Source organism: Myotis myotis, unplaced genomic scaffold, assembly GCF_014108235.1.
Source record: "Myotis myotis isolate mMyoMyo1 unplaced genomic scaffold, mMyoMyo1.p scaffold_m19_p_4, whole genome shotgun sequence".
Lineage (NCBI taxonomy): Eukaryota > Metazoa > Chordata > Mammalia > Chiroptera > Vespertilionidae > Myotis > Myotis myotis.
The window spans coordinates 110,753,931-110,769,766 of NW_023416346.1; the positions used below are offsets into that span (position 1 = coordinate 110,753,931).

At 38.4% G+C, this 15,836-nt stretch overlaps 1 protein-coding gene across 1 annotated transcript in view; it reads left to right on the forward strand.

The window, feature by feature from the left end:
• DMD (dystrophin) overlaps positions 1-15,836 on the forward strand; it is a 1,824,373-nt gene that overhangs the window by 1,242,940 nt on the left and 565,597 nt on the right. The window contains exon 53 of the mRNA XM_036304100.1: positions 923-1,112. Within this exon, the coding sequence (XP_036159993.1) occupies positions 923-1,112 (190 nt within the window). The remainder of the gene's footprint in view (positions 1-922; positions 1,113-15,836) is intronic.

Consider the following 15,836-nt stretch of genomic DNA (forward strand, 5'->3'; position numbering starts at 1 on the left):
ATTTTTCTACTTGTTAGTCTTTTGTTCTCCTTTTTTCCTCCAATCCCCTTCTCTTTTTTCATTCAGCATTCAACTTTCTATTCTAGTTTTACAAAATCTTGACTTTTCTCCTGGCCTATCCAATCTTGATTTCTGCCTCAGGTGACATCAAAGATAAGCATGGTATAGGGATTTTAGGGTTTCACATATAAAGATTAGCTTAAACTTTTATAGCATATTAACATAAACTTTCAAAATAAAATAAAATAAACTCTCAAAATTGATTAGTAAAATCTAGAAAGTTAAAGAACATTTTTGAGAGTTCATATATGAACTTTCAAAATCCAAATATCCTATATAATAAAAGGCTAATATGCAAATTGAACGGCAGAACAACTGGTCGCTGTGACACGCACTGACCACCAGGGGGCAGATGTTCAATGCAGGAGCTGCCCCCTGGTGGTCAGTGCACTCCCACAGGGAGAGTGTTGCTTGGCCAGAAGCCGGGCTCACAACTGGAAAGTGCTGCAGCAGTGGCGAGAGCCTCTCCCGCCTCGGCGGCAACGCTAAGGATGTCCAACTGATGGCTTAGCCATCAGTTGGACATCCCCGAAGGGCTCCCAGGCTGTGAGAGGGCACAGGCTAGGCTGAGGGACTCCCCCCACACACACACCCCTTAGTGCACAAAGTCCGTGCACTGGGCCTCTAGTATGTATATACACACATATATGTATATACATATATGTATATGTGTGTGTATATACAAATGTGTGTGTATATAGACACTATTCTAGTTGTTGTTGCTTTTAAGAAGAGCTTTAGCAACAACTCACCCAGTTAATATATACAGTTTAGTCCCTTTAGCCTTGCTCTTTTTATGGGGTTCTCTGGGTGCACCATTCAGATATTTGAGAATTGCATCTGAATATTTGTTCCTTTGCAGAGTGAATGAGCGAGAGGCTGCTTTGGAAGAAACTTATAGATTACTGCAACAGTTCCCCCTGGACCTGGAGAAGTTTCTTGCCTGGCTTACAGAAGCTGAAACCACTGCCAACGTCCTACAGGATGCCACCCATAAAGAAAAGCTCCTTGAAGATTCCAAGGGAGTAAGAGAGCTGATGAAACAATGGCAAGTAAGTCAAGCATTTCTACGTTAGCACTCTTGTGAATCCAATCAAACCATTCTTAGCATTTGTCCTTGTAATTGATATGCGGGCGACAAAATATTTACATGGCCTGATATATTTAAGCATCTGGGCAAGAAGGAGAGAGGCAGAGGGAGAAGGAAGAGTTATTTACTATTTCATTTAACAACCTGATCTTCAAAATAGTACATGTTTTCAACCAGAAAAAACTTGCACATAAAACCAGAGCTTTGGTCAGGGAGAAACTTTCCTCAGAGAAAGAAATTAGGGGTTGGTTTATTAAATTGAAAAAGTTGCCACTTTGAGTGTTTATTTAATATTTTACAGGGAAAGCTTCTGTATGAATTGTCTCTTTTATTTAGCATTGCTAACTTAATCAGTTTCCCTTCATTACTTTCAAATACATTTTGAAATGCTAATCTGGCATTTTGTAGCTTTCTTCCTAACATGATCTGTGAAAATAAAAAATGAGATGGCTAAATTTGTCATAGTTAATGATAATACAATTTTCAGACAATTGTTTTTCCTAGAAACAAAAAAATTGCCACAAAATTACATATCATAAACTGTGAAAGCAGAAGCAGAGGGTAGTTGTGTTTAATGATGTCTTGGTGAGAATCATATTTTGCAGCTCAAGTTTATTCGCGGTACCTGATGTGATTTTCCTGAACTATGATGGAGTTTTGTTATGTATAGTTGAGTTTTCTGGCTTGACGTACAGACTTTACTATTATCGCAAATGCAATTTGGAGTGTTAGAATAATATGATCAATTTTTTGGACTAACTTCATTTGCTTCTTTGTTTCATATTTTTCAATCATGAAAAAAGAGATCATGTACCCTAGGTTGAAAAATAATTTCAAAATCAAATCATAATAAGCAAATGCTTTTCTCCTTCCCCTTTTGGTTGTTCCTTTTTTCTGTTTTGAGATGATATTTGATCTACTTTGCTGCTCTGGTGCATAGAGTGGATGGCAGTGGCAATTTATCACTTCTTGAAGTCTTCATTCTTACTTTATCATTCTTCTCAGACCCTGCTTGCCCCTCCACAATGTGTGCTGAGTCAGTTTGATCATTTGGAGGCAGTTTGTTTAGAACAATACCTAACTTTATCTTTGCGGATATCTCCCATGACGTGAGAAAGTAAAAGCAATGCAAAGTTAGACTTTTTTTGGTCACTCTTAATAAATGGTTAGAAAATGTGATGCTGTAACTTATTTGACTTACGGCATTTCATAAATAAAAATGTCTCCTTGTAAATGCCCATAAAGCCACGCTAGAATTTTAATAAATACTATACAGATTTACATATTTTCATTAGCTATAATAAAATGTAAAACTTTAAGTGGGATTTTTAGCAGATTACTTTAAAAATAAAAATATTCTGGTGACTCAAAATAATTTTATAACAGGAATTTAATAAAATGGCCCTTAAATTAGAGATTAAGTCTGATTGATGGCAAAGATACATCCATCTATTGCCTATACATTTTATATTTATATCTGAAGTACTATACAATGAAAGTTCATTTATAACTCCTAATCTTGAGGAACTGTAAGATTCTGTATCATTAAAGAAAAAAGTTTGCCATGTTTCCTACCTATATTGGAAGAGTGGAGAATAAAGTACATTTTGAGTTTAGAGTTGGAAATTAAGCTGAGGACGCTGTCTTTGCTTATGCTATATTACTCATAAAAATGTATTTATTCTTAAAAACCATATAAAACTACCTCAGAGTCCCTGAAAATCTTAAACATACTGTTTCCCCTTACTATATAGTAGGCCTAAGATTTCAACATTATTTTAAAACAGAAAATTTTCTCATTCCCTCTTAGTTAATATTGTGTTTTCTATTAATTCCAGTTGCCTGAGGTTAAAACTACATTTTATGAATAGGAAAGACTTTTATAGCCAGCTCTGATGTCACTTAGATGGCTCAATAATGGTCTTTTGATGAAATATTTAGAGGTATCATGGTAAAAACTCTTAAGTACTGAAACTCTTGATTATTGTTAATGGTACGTGTCAACTGAGAGAAATGAATCAAGATACTAGAGTTTACAAGCAACAAATGGAAGTGCCAATTGTGAAAGTAAGTAAAGCCACATATCATAGGAAATTACAAGCAATTTCAGTATTTCAGCTAAATGGAAGTATTTGCAAGTATTTGCTTTTTCCCTCTGAAGACGATTTTTAAATCTTGAACAAAAGACATTTTATATAATATCTGGAAATAAAAAATGTGCAACCATTTGCCTTTTCACTTCATTTCAAGAAGCTGGCAGCGCCTAGCCAGTGTTGCTCAGTGGTTGAGTGTCAACCTATGAACCAGGAGGTCACAGTTCGATTCCCAGTCAGGGCACGTGCCCAGGTTGTAGGCTCAATCCCCAGTGTGGGACATTTCAGGAGGCAGCCGATCGATGATTCTCTCTCATCACTGATGTTTCTATCTCTCTCTTCCTCTCCCTTCCTCTCTGAAACCAGTTTTAAAAAAAGAAGCTGGTAGTATTATTATATTCATTGTTTGGTTCCTGCTGTACAGTAGTCCCCCTTTATCCAGTTTCAGTTACCTGTGGTCAGCCATGGTCCAAAAATAGTGAATGTAAATTTTCAGAAATAAATAAATCATAATTTTTAAATTGTATGCCATTCTGAGAAGCATGATGAAATCTCACTCCAACCCCACCCCCCCGCCAAGACCCCAAGATTATGAATCATTCCTTTGTCCAGCATCTCCATGCTGTAGATGCTCCCCATGCATTAGTCACTTAGTAGCCATCTAGGTGTCAGATAGACTGTCACAGCATCACAGTGCTTGTGTTCAAGTTACCCTTTTTTATTTAATACAGTGGGGCCTTGACTTACGAGTGTCCCGACTAACGAGTTTTTCGAGATACGAGCAGTCTCTCGGCCGATTTTTTGCTTTGAGATGTGAGCTACAATTCAGGTTACGAGCCAGCTTCAGATACCCCACCGCTAGTTGGCGCAGCAAACGTCACAGTGAACGCCACATCAGCCCAGCATCACGTGTCTCACTCGTTCACTTTATGATTTGACATACGAGTAATTTGAGTTACGAGCTCCGTCACAGAACGAATTAAACTCGTAAGTCAAGGCCCCACTGTTATGGCTTCAAAGCGCAAGAGTGGTGATGCTGGCAATTCTGATATGCAAAAGAGAAGCCATAAAGTGCTTCCTTTGAGTGATAAGATGAGTACTGTATGATAAGATATTTTGAGACTACATTAACATACTTTCATTAGAGTGTATTATGTTAATCGTTCTATTTTATTATTAGTTATTGTTATTAATCTCTTACTGTGCCTAATTCATAAATTAAATTTTATCCTATGTGTATAGGAAAAAACGTGGTGTATATAGAGTTTGGAATATCCACAGTTTCAGGCATCTACTGCGGCCTTGGAACATATCCTCATGGATAACAGGGTACTACTATATAGCAAAAGTAGTTCTTACATATTAAAAAAGAAATTTCCAAATGCCTAGCCAGAGCAACAGCTTTCCCAATGGATACAATATATGTTCACCCCAAAGCAGTGATGTTTTTACTTTATATGAATGCTACTGAGTGGAGACAGGGGAGTGAAAACCTTCACAAAATATGTTTTTCTCTAATACTGTCCATCAGTTGTTCTATATATGGAGACTCCAGCTCTTGCTAGACTACCTGGTTCTCACTGTTGTTTGTCATCTACTTCATAGAATACTTAATCCTCCCAGCAATTATTATAATCCATGGGCTCTATAAGCATACATGTATTATGAAGCATATGTGACCTTAATGGAATTAACCTGATTCATTCCACTCTGAAAGCCTTTAAAATTTCTTTCTCATATTAGAAAAATGTTATTTACTTTGTTTATTAAAATTAAGGACACAATAGTTGTCCTTGTACTTCTGGATAATGAGAATTTTCTTGCAAGTATATTGTTATTTTTAAACTGGAATTTTAAAGCCAATATATTTTTGTAGAGTACCAAGCATATAGAGCCCTGAGATGTGATATTTTGAGATTTTTTTAAAATTGAGAATTTATCCTTAAAATGAAGAACTATATTCATAATTGAATCAGGTTCTTCCAGTGTCTAAAACATTTCTTGCTTTGGGCCTCAGAGAAATGATAAAGGTGGTCATGGTTCCAAGTTCTAACATAAAACCATAGGTAACTAACTGAAAATGAGAAGACTCTGCATCTTTGCTAATATTTCACAAGTTTCACCAATCATAACTATTTCTCTAAGCACCCCTAAGAGATAAATATAATACCAGCTTGTAAAGAGGGTATGTGGCTGTGGTATGTGGTGGGAGAGATGGTCATTAAAATGTCATAATTAGGCTTAGTGGTTGAGTGTTGATCCATATGAATCAAGAGGTCATGATTCACTTCCCGGTCTGGGCACATGCCCGTGTTGCAGGCTCAGTCTTCCCAGTCGGGGGTGTGCAGGAGGCAGTGATGTTACTATCCCTCTCTCCCTCTCCCTTCCTCTCTGAAATATATACTTTACAGTCATAATTAGGACCTTTTTCTCAACGAGAGATACTACTATGGAGCAATTAGTATTTGAGATTCCTTCATCTGTGATCTGGTTCATGGCTCAGGCCCTCTCTCTCAACTCACTTCCCACTCTGATTTCATTTGTTTTACCCATGTCTCCTCCCTACCCTCTTTCTCATTATAAAAATTATCTTCTAGGAAACAAAGCATATCCAGAGATACAAGTTTGATAAATTTTGAATTGTTTATCAGAGTACATTTGCAAATTGATTAAGATATCTTAGATTTCTAATATATTCTTGAAGTTGAGGAAGTAGCTTCTTCAGTATTTCTTACAAAAATCTTGGCCCACTGGATAAAATTAAGGGAAGAAAGAAGAATGCACCCTAGACAGTTTGGTTCAGTGGATAGAGCGTTGACCTGTGGATTGAAGGGTCCTGGGTGTGATTACGGTCAAGGGCACATGCCCATGTTGCAGGCTCAATCCCCAGTAGGGGTGTGCAGGAGGCAGCCGATCAATGATTCTCATCAATGTTTCTATCTCCCTTTCCCTTCCTCTTTGAAATCAATTTTAAAAATTATAAAAAGAGAAATAGTGAAAACATTTAAAAGTTTAGAAAATAAAAGTCAGTGAGGAGAAAAGTTTTACCATTAGCAAAGTTTTGATACAAACTCATACCATGGAAAAAGTAAAAGTATTTGGGTAATGTATCCAAGATCTTGAAAAACACTTTCTTTCTTTTTTTTTAATATATTTTATTGATTTTTTACAGAGAGGAGGGGAGAGAGATAGAGAGTTAGAAACATCGATGAGAGAGAAACATCGATCAGCTGCCTCCTGCACATCTCCTACTGGGGATGTGCCCGCAACCCAGGTACATGCCCTTGACCGGAATCGAACCCGGGACCTTTCAGTCCGCAGGCCGACGCTCTATCCACTGAGCCAAACCAGTTCCGGCTTGAAAAACACTTTCGATAAGAACAGCTAGTTTATTCTAATATATAAACATGGAAAATTCTATTTTCCCTTTTATTCTCACATAGCTACTGTAAAAAGTCCATACACATTCACAGAATTATACAGATCATAGTCAGGTTGAAGAACCACGTGCTTGTCATCTTACTGTATTCCATACTTTATTATGTTCCAGATTTAGACCCTGAAATTCCTGTAGATCACAGAGAGAATAAAAAAGAAATAGTGAAAATAATTAAACGTTTAAAAAAGAATCAGTGAGGGTAAATATTCAACTCTGGTGCTGTATCTCCTGTAGTAAATAAGCCTAAATACAGAGCATAAGATTCTATACATTTTTATCCAATGATCAAGAAAACAATCACTTCAATTTAATGCAATGAGTTTAGTCATTTGATTATAAGAGTTATAACATTCTGAACCATGTTACCATGATCTCTTTCATATGTAAACATATTAATTGAGTGTATTACAAACTTTAGAACCTACCTTTCTGGATATTGCCATTAGATTTAGCTATTATCTGGAATGATACATGGAAGCAATAAGTTGAATAACTTTGTAATCAATTATTGGATCCTATGACTTTATATATACAGTACAAACCAAAAGAAGATACACATAGTTAAGAAGACACTGTGCATACTGAAAAGTCAATTTGATTGTCTCTAATACAATTGTGTATTCCTTACAGAGCTTTGTGAGAATCTTATAAGATAACATGAGGCCCAGTGCACAAATTTGTGTACAGGTGGCATCCCTCTACCTAGACAGCAATCGGGGCCAATCGGGGTTGTCTCGCCCAGTCCTGATTGATTGAGCCAAAGGAGTCTGGCTTGCCATGGGGGGGTGGGGACCACAGGTGATTGGCCAGCCATGGGAGGTTGGCTATGAAAGCACACTGACCACCAGGAGGGAGCTCCTGCGTTGAGCGTCTGCTCCCTGGTGGTCAGTGTGTGTCATAGCTACTGGCCAGTCATCTGGTCTTAACGGTCGCATAGGCCTCTTATATAATAAAAGCCTAACATGCTAAGTGTCCAGTTGTCTGGTCATCCATTCAACCAATCAAAGCATAATATGCTAATGATATGCTAAATCCACTCAACCGCTCACTATGACAGGCACTAACCACCAGGGGGAAGACTGTCGACTGGCTGACCAGTTGCTATGACATGCACTGGCCACCAGGGGGCAGATGCGCCACTGGTAGGTTAGCTTGCTGCTGGTGTCCGGGCAATTGGGACTGAGCAAGATGGGCTGGACATACCCTGAAACCCTCCCACTGTCCCTCCCCAGCTGGCCAACCTCCTGTGTCCCTCCCCAGCCCCAATCAAGCACCAGTGGGATCCCTCGGCCTGGCCTGTGCCCTCTAGCAATCCAGGACCCCTCAGGGGATGTCAGAGAGCTGGTTGTGGCCCAATTTCTGCAGTCCAGGCGGAGGGACCCCACTGGTGCACAAATTCGTGCACTGGGCCTCTATCCTATCTAATAAAAGAGAAACATGGTAATTAGCCATACTTCCGCTACCCTTCCCATTGGCTAATCAGGGCAATATGCAACTTAACTACCAGCCAAGATGGTGGCCAGCAGCCAGGCAGCTTGAAGCTAACATGAGGCTTGCTTGCTTCAGTGACAGAGGACTCCAAGGTTCCCTGCCTGCCTTGCCAGCCTCTGAGCTTGCAGTTTGAAACATTGTTACAAATATAGAAGCTAAAAAAAACACCCAGAAACCTGCTTTCAGCCAGCTGGGATCTCAGAGCTGGAGTTGATACAGTGTTTCGATTATAGAACCCAAACAAACCAGATACCTGCTTTCAGCAGCAGAGGCCTCAGAGCTGGAGCCAGAGCTAAAGCTGGCCCAGAATTAAAAAAAGAAAAAAAGGAGCAGTTGGGAGCTTCAGTCACCCACGAGCCTGAAAACAGCCCTCATCCCCTCACCCAGACTGGCCAGGCACCCCAGTGGGGACCGCAACCCTGAAGGGTGTGTGACCAGCTGCAAACAGCCATCATCCCCTCACCCATGCTGGCCAGGCACCCCAGTGGGGACTCCCACCCTGATCCAGGACACCCTTCAGGGCAAACCAGCCGGCCCCCACCCGTGCACCAGGCCTCTATCCTATATAGTAAAAGGGTAATATGCCTCCCAGCACCGGGATCAGCGGAGCCGCGAGGCCTCCTGGCACTGGGATCAGTGTGATAGGGGGCAGCACCCAAACCCCCTGATCACCCTGCAGCTCTGTGTGTGACAGGGGGCGGCGCCCCAACCCCCTGATTGCCCTGCGGCTCTGTGTGTGACAGGGGGTGGGGCCACAACCTCCGTATCTGCCCTTCTCTGTTCGTGACAGGGGAAGGCACCCCAACCCCCTGATCAGCCCTGCTCTGTGCCTGATAGGGGGGAGCTCCCCAACCCCCTGATCGCCCTGCGGCTCTGTGTGTGACAGGGTGCGGCACCCCAACCCCCCCCCACACGGGCCCTGCTCTGTGTGTGACGGGGTAGAGCCATAACCTCCCCATCGGCCCTGCCCTGAGTGTGACAGTGGCGGCGCCCCAACCCCCTGATCCGCCCTGCTCTGTGTGTGACATGGGGCGGTGCCCCAACTCCCCTATCAGCCCTACTCTGTGAGTGACAGGGGGGAGCGCCCCAATCGCCTGATCGACCCTGCTCTGTGTGTGACAGGGTATGGAGCCCCAACCCCCCTGATTGGCCCTGCTCTATGTGTGACAGGGGGTGGCACCGCAACCTCCCCATCGACCCTGCCTTGAGTGTGCCAGGGGGAGGTGCCCCAACCCCCCAATCGTCCCTACCCTGAGCTTGACTGAGGGTGGCATCGCAACCTCCTGATCCGCCCTGCTCTGTGCATGACAGGGGGCGGCACCCCAACTCCCCAATCAGCCCTGCTCTGAGCCTGACCAGGGGCTGCACCTAGGGTTTGGGCCTGCCCTCTGCCACCCGGGAGCAGGCCTAAGCCAGCACGTCATTATCTCCCAAGGGCACAGGCCTGGCTGAGGGGACCCCCCCCCCCAGTGCACAAATTTTTGTGCACCGGGCCTCTAGTTTATATATAAAGATAAATATGAAAACACTTTGAAAAGCTGTCTTCAAATGAAAGATCTATATTATTAATGTCCTGAATTTCCATTAGACAAATGTCAAACTGAAGATATAAACCTAACATTGTACTCTTTAAAATCAATAGATCAGTTACATTAATTAATAATGACCCCAGCTGGTATGTCTTGGTACTTGAGCTTCGACCTATGAACCGGGAGGTCAAGGTTCAATACCTAGTCAGGGCACATGCCAGGGTTCCTGGCTCAATCCCCAGTGTTGGGCATGCAGGAGGCAGTCGATCAATGATTCTCTCTTGTCCTTGATGTTTCTATCTCTCCTTCTCCCTTCCTCTCTGAAATCAATAAAAATATGTTTAAAAAATAAAAAATGAGGATAATACCTAAATTTTTTATTTTATTATAATTGACAAAGCATTTTTTACTTTCATTCTCTAATTTGATTCTCACTGAAAACCTCTGGTATTGGTATGATTATTTTCATTTGCAGTTGAGGATTTGAAATTGGAAAGGTTAAGTAATCTAGCTATTATTACTTCCTTGAAAATGAACTAATTTGAGTTTTATCACTCCAGATGAGGAGGGAAATAATTCAAAAGAAAAACCTATTAAATAAAATCTTAGTTTCCTGGGATTAATAACACCACACATTTATCTTATTATTCGACTAGGTAATAATAATAGCTCACTTAAAAGATTACTATGTGCCTGACAGTGAGCTAAGTGCTTTGCTTGCATGATACTGTATCATCCTATGCTTTTTACAGATGAAAAAACTGAAGCTTTAAGAGATTGTATCACTTCTCCTAAGGTCACACAACTATATAAAGAGAGGAGTCAATATTTAAACCTGTTGAACCTTCTGACCTTCAACTAATCCTAGTATACTATCCATTACTCTAAACTGACTCAGTCTTCCAGGAAAAGACCCAAAATAATCCAAAGCAAGTTTCAAATCATTCATCTAATAAGAATTTGTTAATAAATAGAACATCCATCTTTTCTTTACATTTTTCAGTCTACTTTCTACATTTACCTCTCAACTAAAATACTTCTCTATGAAATCTCCATGATTTCCAAATGCAAATGCCTTATTGCCCTATAAATTTGTGCATAATTTGTTGTTGTTGCTCACCATAGTCTTCTCACCTTTTTACTTGCTGGGGTATTGTAGTCTACTAATTTTCTCTGACCTCTCTACTCATTCTTTTTTCTTTACCTGAGGACCTATAATGAGCTCTCTTTTCTGTCTTCATTAATCTCATTCTCTTCATTCAATAGTCAATCAATAGTTACTAAGTGTCAGTTATCAGCTAGGTATTAGACTAGAAGCAGTTTTTATCCATCACCTTTAATCCAATGATTTAGAGATTTAAAATATTTTTCCTCTATCAATCCCACATTTCTTACGGTATGTGGGGCATCTCTTACTCAAATGTCTCACAGATATCATAAATTCAATATGATGCAAATAGGCCATATCTTTTATACAAAGTCTTTATCTCTTGTCCTGCCATTCATCACACCACTGTCTTTTTAGTCAGAGATTTCAAACCAAATAGTCATTTCTACATCTCCTTATCACTTGCCTCACTTTCTAGTTCATTTTTAAGATCTATGGATTTTATGTTCCTCATCCTTTGTATTCATGCTTTTCTGTCCAATCCCCTTAACACTCTTCTAACTCATGTTCTTATTACCTTCCTCTACTCCTTTCTGCCAACTGTATTGCTCCAATCCAACCTGCAGATTATCATTTCAAACTAAGCATCCTAAAGCATAATTTAGATTATGACTTGAGTATATATTCCATGAGGGCAGAGATTTCATCTATTTATTCACATATATTCCCATTTCAAGACAGTGATAGGTGCTCAATAAATATTGTCAAATGAATGAAAAAATATAGGACTCCTCTGTTCAAACACCTTTTATGACTTCTCAAAGTCTTCAGAATATTCTACAAACTAGCCCTTCAGGATTGGTCCTCTATCTCAATTCCCAATTTTATTTCTTATTTTTCCTTCTCTTGCACCTTCAACTTGTACTAAAATGCACAGCAAGCCAGCTTACTGTCTTGTCTTTTTAAAATTACATTTATTGGGGTAACAATGGTTAATAACATTATATAAATTTCAAGTGTACAGCTTTATAATCATCTGTATATTCCATTGTGTGCCAACCACCCAAAGTCTAGTCTACTTCTATCACCATATATTTGACCCCTTTACTCTATTCATCTTCTGCCACCCTCTTCACCTCTGGTAACCACCATACTGTTGTTCCTGCATGTGCTTCGTTGTTTGTGCCATTGTGACAACATAGATGGATCTTGATAGTATCATGTTAAGTGAAATTAGACAGCGGGAAAAGGACAAGGACCATATGATTTCAATCATGTGGGGGATATAAAACAAAAAGAAATAAACTAACATATTTTTTAATCTTTTTATGCCCTTGTTCTTTCTCTTGGGATACCTTTTCCTCATCTCAGTTTACCCAGATACTATGTACTTTTCAAGGAAAGCCATATTCAAATCCTTTCTTATTCCCTAAGCACCTAAGCTGGAACACAACTTGTCTCTCTCTCAATTCTCATAGGTAATTACCTGCATTTTAAATTATGTTTAGTGCTTTCTGTATTGCATCAGAGAGGCTGGAGAGAATAATATTTAATAGTGTGGGAGTTGAAGCCTGACTGCTTAGGTCTACTTTGTGATTCTGATACTTACTGACCATGGACACATTGCTTAATTGCTCTCAGTATGCACAGCTGTAAATCAGGGGTAATAATAGCATCTACTTCATCAAATTGTTGTGAGGGTCACTCAAATTATATATTTAAAGTGCATAAAACATTAAACATTATTTCACACATAGTAAGCAATCAGTAAACATAGCTAGTGTTGTTATTATCAGGTGTGTGTGAGTGTGTGTGTGTATATATGGATGAATAGATGATAGAAAGATAGATAGATAGATAGATAGATAGATAGATAGATAGATAGATAGATAGATAGATGCTTTTGTATTGTTTGTTTCACTATAGACTCTTTAATGGCACAATTCTCATTTGATTTGAATAAGAAATGCATGGATTAATAAAAATATTCCCAAGACATTGGCTACCATGTTATTAGAACTCATATTTTTTTAAAAAATAATTTACTGGGGTGACATTGGGTAATAAAATTATATAGGTTTCAAGTGAACAATTCCATAATACTTCATCTGTATATTGTATTTTGTGTTCACCACCTCAAGTCAAGTCTCCTTCCATCAACATTTATCCCCACTTTACCCTCGTTTACCTCCCCTCACCTCCTTTTCCCTCTGGTAATCACCATACTGCTGTCTATGTTTATGAGTTGTGGGTGTTTTTTCCCTTGCTTAATCCTTTCATCTTTTTTACCCAGTATCCCTGCCCCACCATCTCCCCTGTAGCAGCTGTCAGTCTGTTCTCTGTATCTATGCTTGTTTCTATTTTGTTAGTTTATTTCATTTATTAGATTCCACATATAAATGAAATCATGGTACTTGTCATATCTGACTGGCTTATTTCACTTAGCATAATACTTTCCAAGTCCATCCATGTTGTGGAAAAGGTAATATTTGCTTCTTTTTTATAGCCAAGTAGTATTTTATTGTGCAAATGTACTATAGCTTTTTTATCTACTCATCTACTGATGGACACTTGGACTGCTTCCAAATCTTAGATATTGTAAATAATGCTGCAATGACCATAGCACTGCATATATTCTTTCAAATCGGTGTTTTGGGTTTCCTCAGATAAATTCCCAGAAGAGGAATCACTGGATCATAAGGCAGTTTCCTTTTTAATTTTTGAGATTATTTCATACTGTTCTCCACAGTGGCTACACCAAGTTGCATTCCCACACAGTGCACAAGGGTTCCCTTTCCTCCACCTCCTCACCAACACTTCTCATTTGTTGATTTGTTGATGATAGTCATTATGACAGGTGTGAGGTGATATCTCATTGTGATTTTAATTTGCATTTCTCTGATGATTGGTGACTGTTGAGCATCTTTTTCTATATCTATTGGCCATCCGTATGTCCTTTTTGGAGAAGTATCTATTCAGATCTTTTGCCCATTTTTAATTGGATTGTTTGATTTTTTTCTTCTTAAGTTGTATACATTCTTTATAAATTTCGGATATTAACCCGTTTTCAGATGTATCCTTGATGAATAGGTTCTTCCATTCAGGGGGTTGTCTTTTCATTTTGTTGATGATTTCCTTTGCAGTGCAAATACTTTTCAATTTAATGTAGTCCAATTTGTCTATTTTTTCTTTTTTTTCCCCTTGCCAAGGAGATATATCCTTACATTTAAGTTTTTAATCCATTTTGAGTTTATTCTTGTGTATCGTGTATGGTGGTTTAGTCTCATTTTTTGTACACATCTGTCCAATTTTCCAACACCATTTATTAAATAGACTGTCTTTAGCCTATTTTATGTTCTTTCCCCTTTTGTCAAATATTAATTGAACTTAAAGGTGTGGGTTTGCTTCTGAGCTCTCTATTCTGTTTATTGATCTATACGCTTGTTTTTATGTGAGTCCATGCTGTTTTGGTTATTATGGCCTTGTAGTATAGTCTGATATCAGGGAGTGAGATTCCTCCATCATTATTCTTTCTCAAGATTGTCATGACTATTCAGGGTTTTTTGTGGTTCCATATAAATTTTGGAGTATTTTTTCATGTTCTATAATATACGCTATTGGTATCTTGATAGGAATTGCATTCAATCTATAGGTTGCTTTGCATAGTATGGGCATTTTAATGATATTAATTTGTCCAATCCATGAACACAGTATATGCTTTCAGTTGTTTGTATCTTCTTCAGTTTCTTTCTTATGTGTCATAATTTTCTGAGTACATGTATTTTACATTCTTGGTTAAATTTATTACTAAATATTTTATTTTATTTGTTGATGCAATTTTAAATGGAATTATTTTTTAGTTTCCCTTTCTGATAGTTCATTATTGTTGTATACAAATGCAACTGATTTCTGGATGTTTATGTTGTATCCTGCTACATATCAGTTCTAGTAGTTTTGTGTTGAAATTTTTAGGGTTATCTATATAGAGTATCATGCCATCTGCAAATAATGACAGTTTTATTTCTTCCTTTCCAATTTGGATGCCTTTTATTTTTTCTTCTCTGATTGCTGTGGCTAGGACTTCCAGTACTATGTTGAATAAGAGTGGTGAAAGCGGACATCTCTGTCTTGTTCCTCTTCTTAGGGAAATGGTTTTTGTTTTTCCCCTTTGAGTATGCTGTTGGCTGTGGGTTTGTCATATATGACCTTTATTACATTGAGGTATGTTCCCTCTATTCTCATTTTGCTGAGAGTTTTTATCAAAAAAAGAGTGTTGGATTTCATCAGATGCTTTTCCTGCATCTATTGATATGACCATATGATTTATACCCTTCATTTTGTTTATGTTGTGTATCACATTTATTGATTTGCATATATTGTACCAACCTTGCACCCCCAGAATGAATCCCACTTGATCATGGTATATGATCATTTTATTATATTGCTGTTTCTGGTTTGCTAATATTTGTTGAATATTTTAGTATCTATGTTCAGCAGGGATATTGGTATGTAATTTTCTTTCTTCGTAGTGTCTTTTTCTGATTTTGGAATTAGGATAATGCTGGCCTCATAAAATGAGCTTGAGAGTTTTTGCTCCTCTTGAACTTTTTAGTATAGTTTGAGAAGGATAGGTGTTAGTTCTTCTTTGAATGTTTGGTAAAATTTGCCTGTGAAGCCATTTGGCCCCGGACTTTTGTTTGCTGAGAGGTTTTTTTTTCTTTTTATTACCACTTCAGTTTCGTTAGTTGTAATTCATCTATTAAGATTTTCTGATTCTTAGTGATTCATTTTTGGAAGATTGTATGTTTCAAGGAATTATCCATTTTGTCCAGATTGTATAATTTGTTGGCATATAGTTGTTTATAATATTTTCTTACAATCTTTTGTATTTCTATAGTGTTAGTTGTTACTTCTCTTTCATTTCTGATTTTATTTATTTGAGTCCTCTCTCTTTCTTTCTTGATGAATCTGGTTAAAGGTTTGACAATCATGTTTATCTTTTTAAAGAACCAGCCCTTGGTTTCAT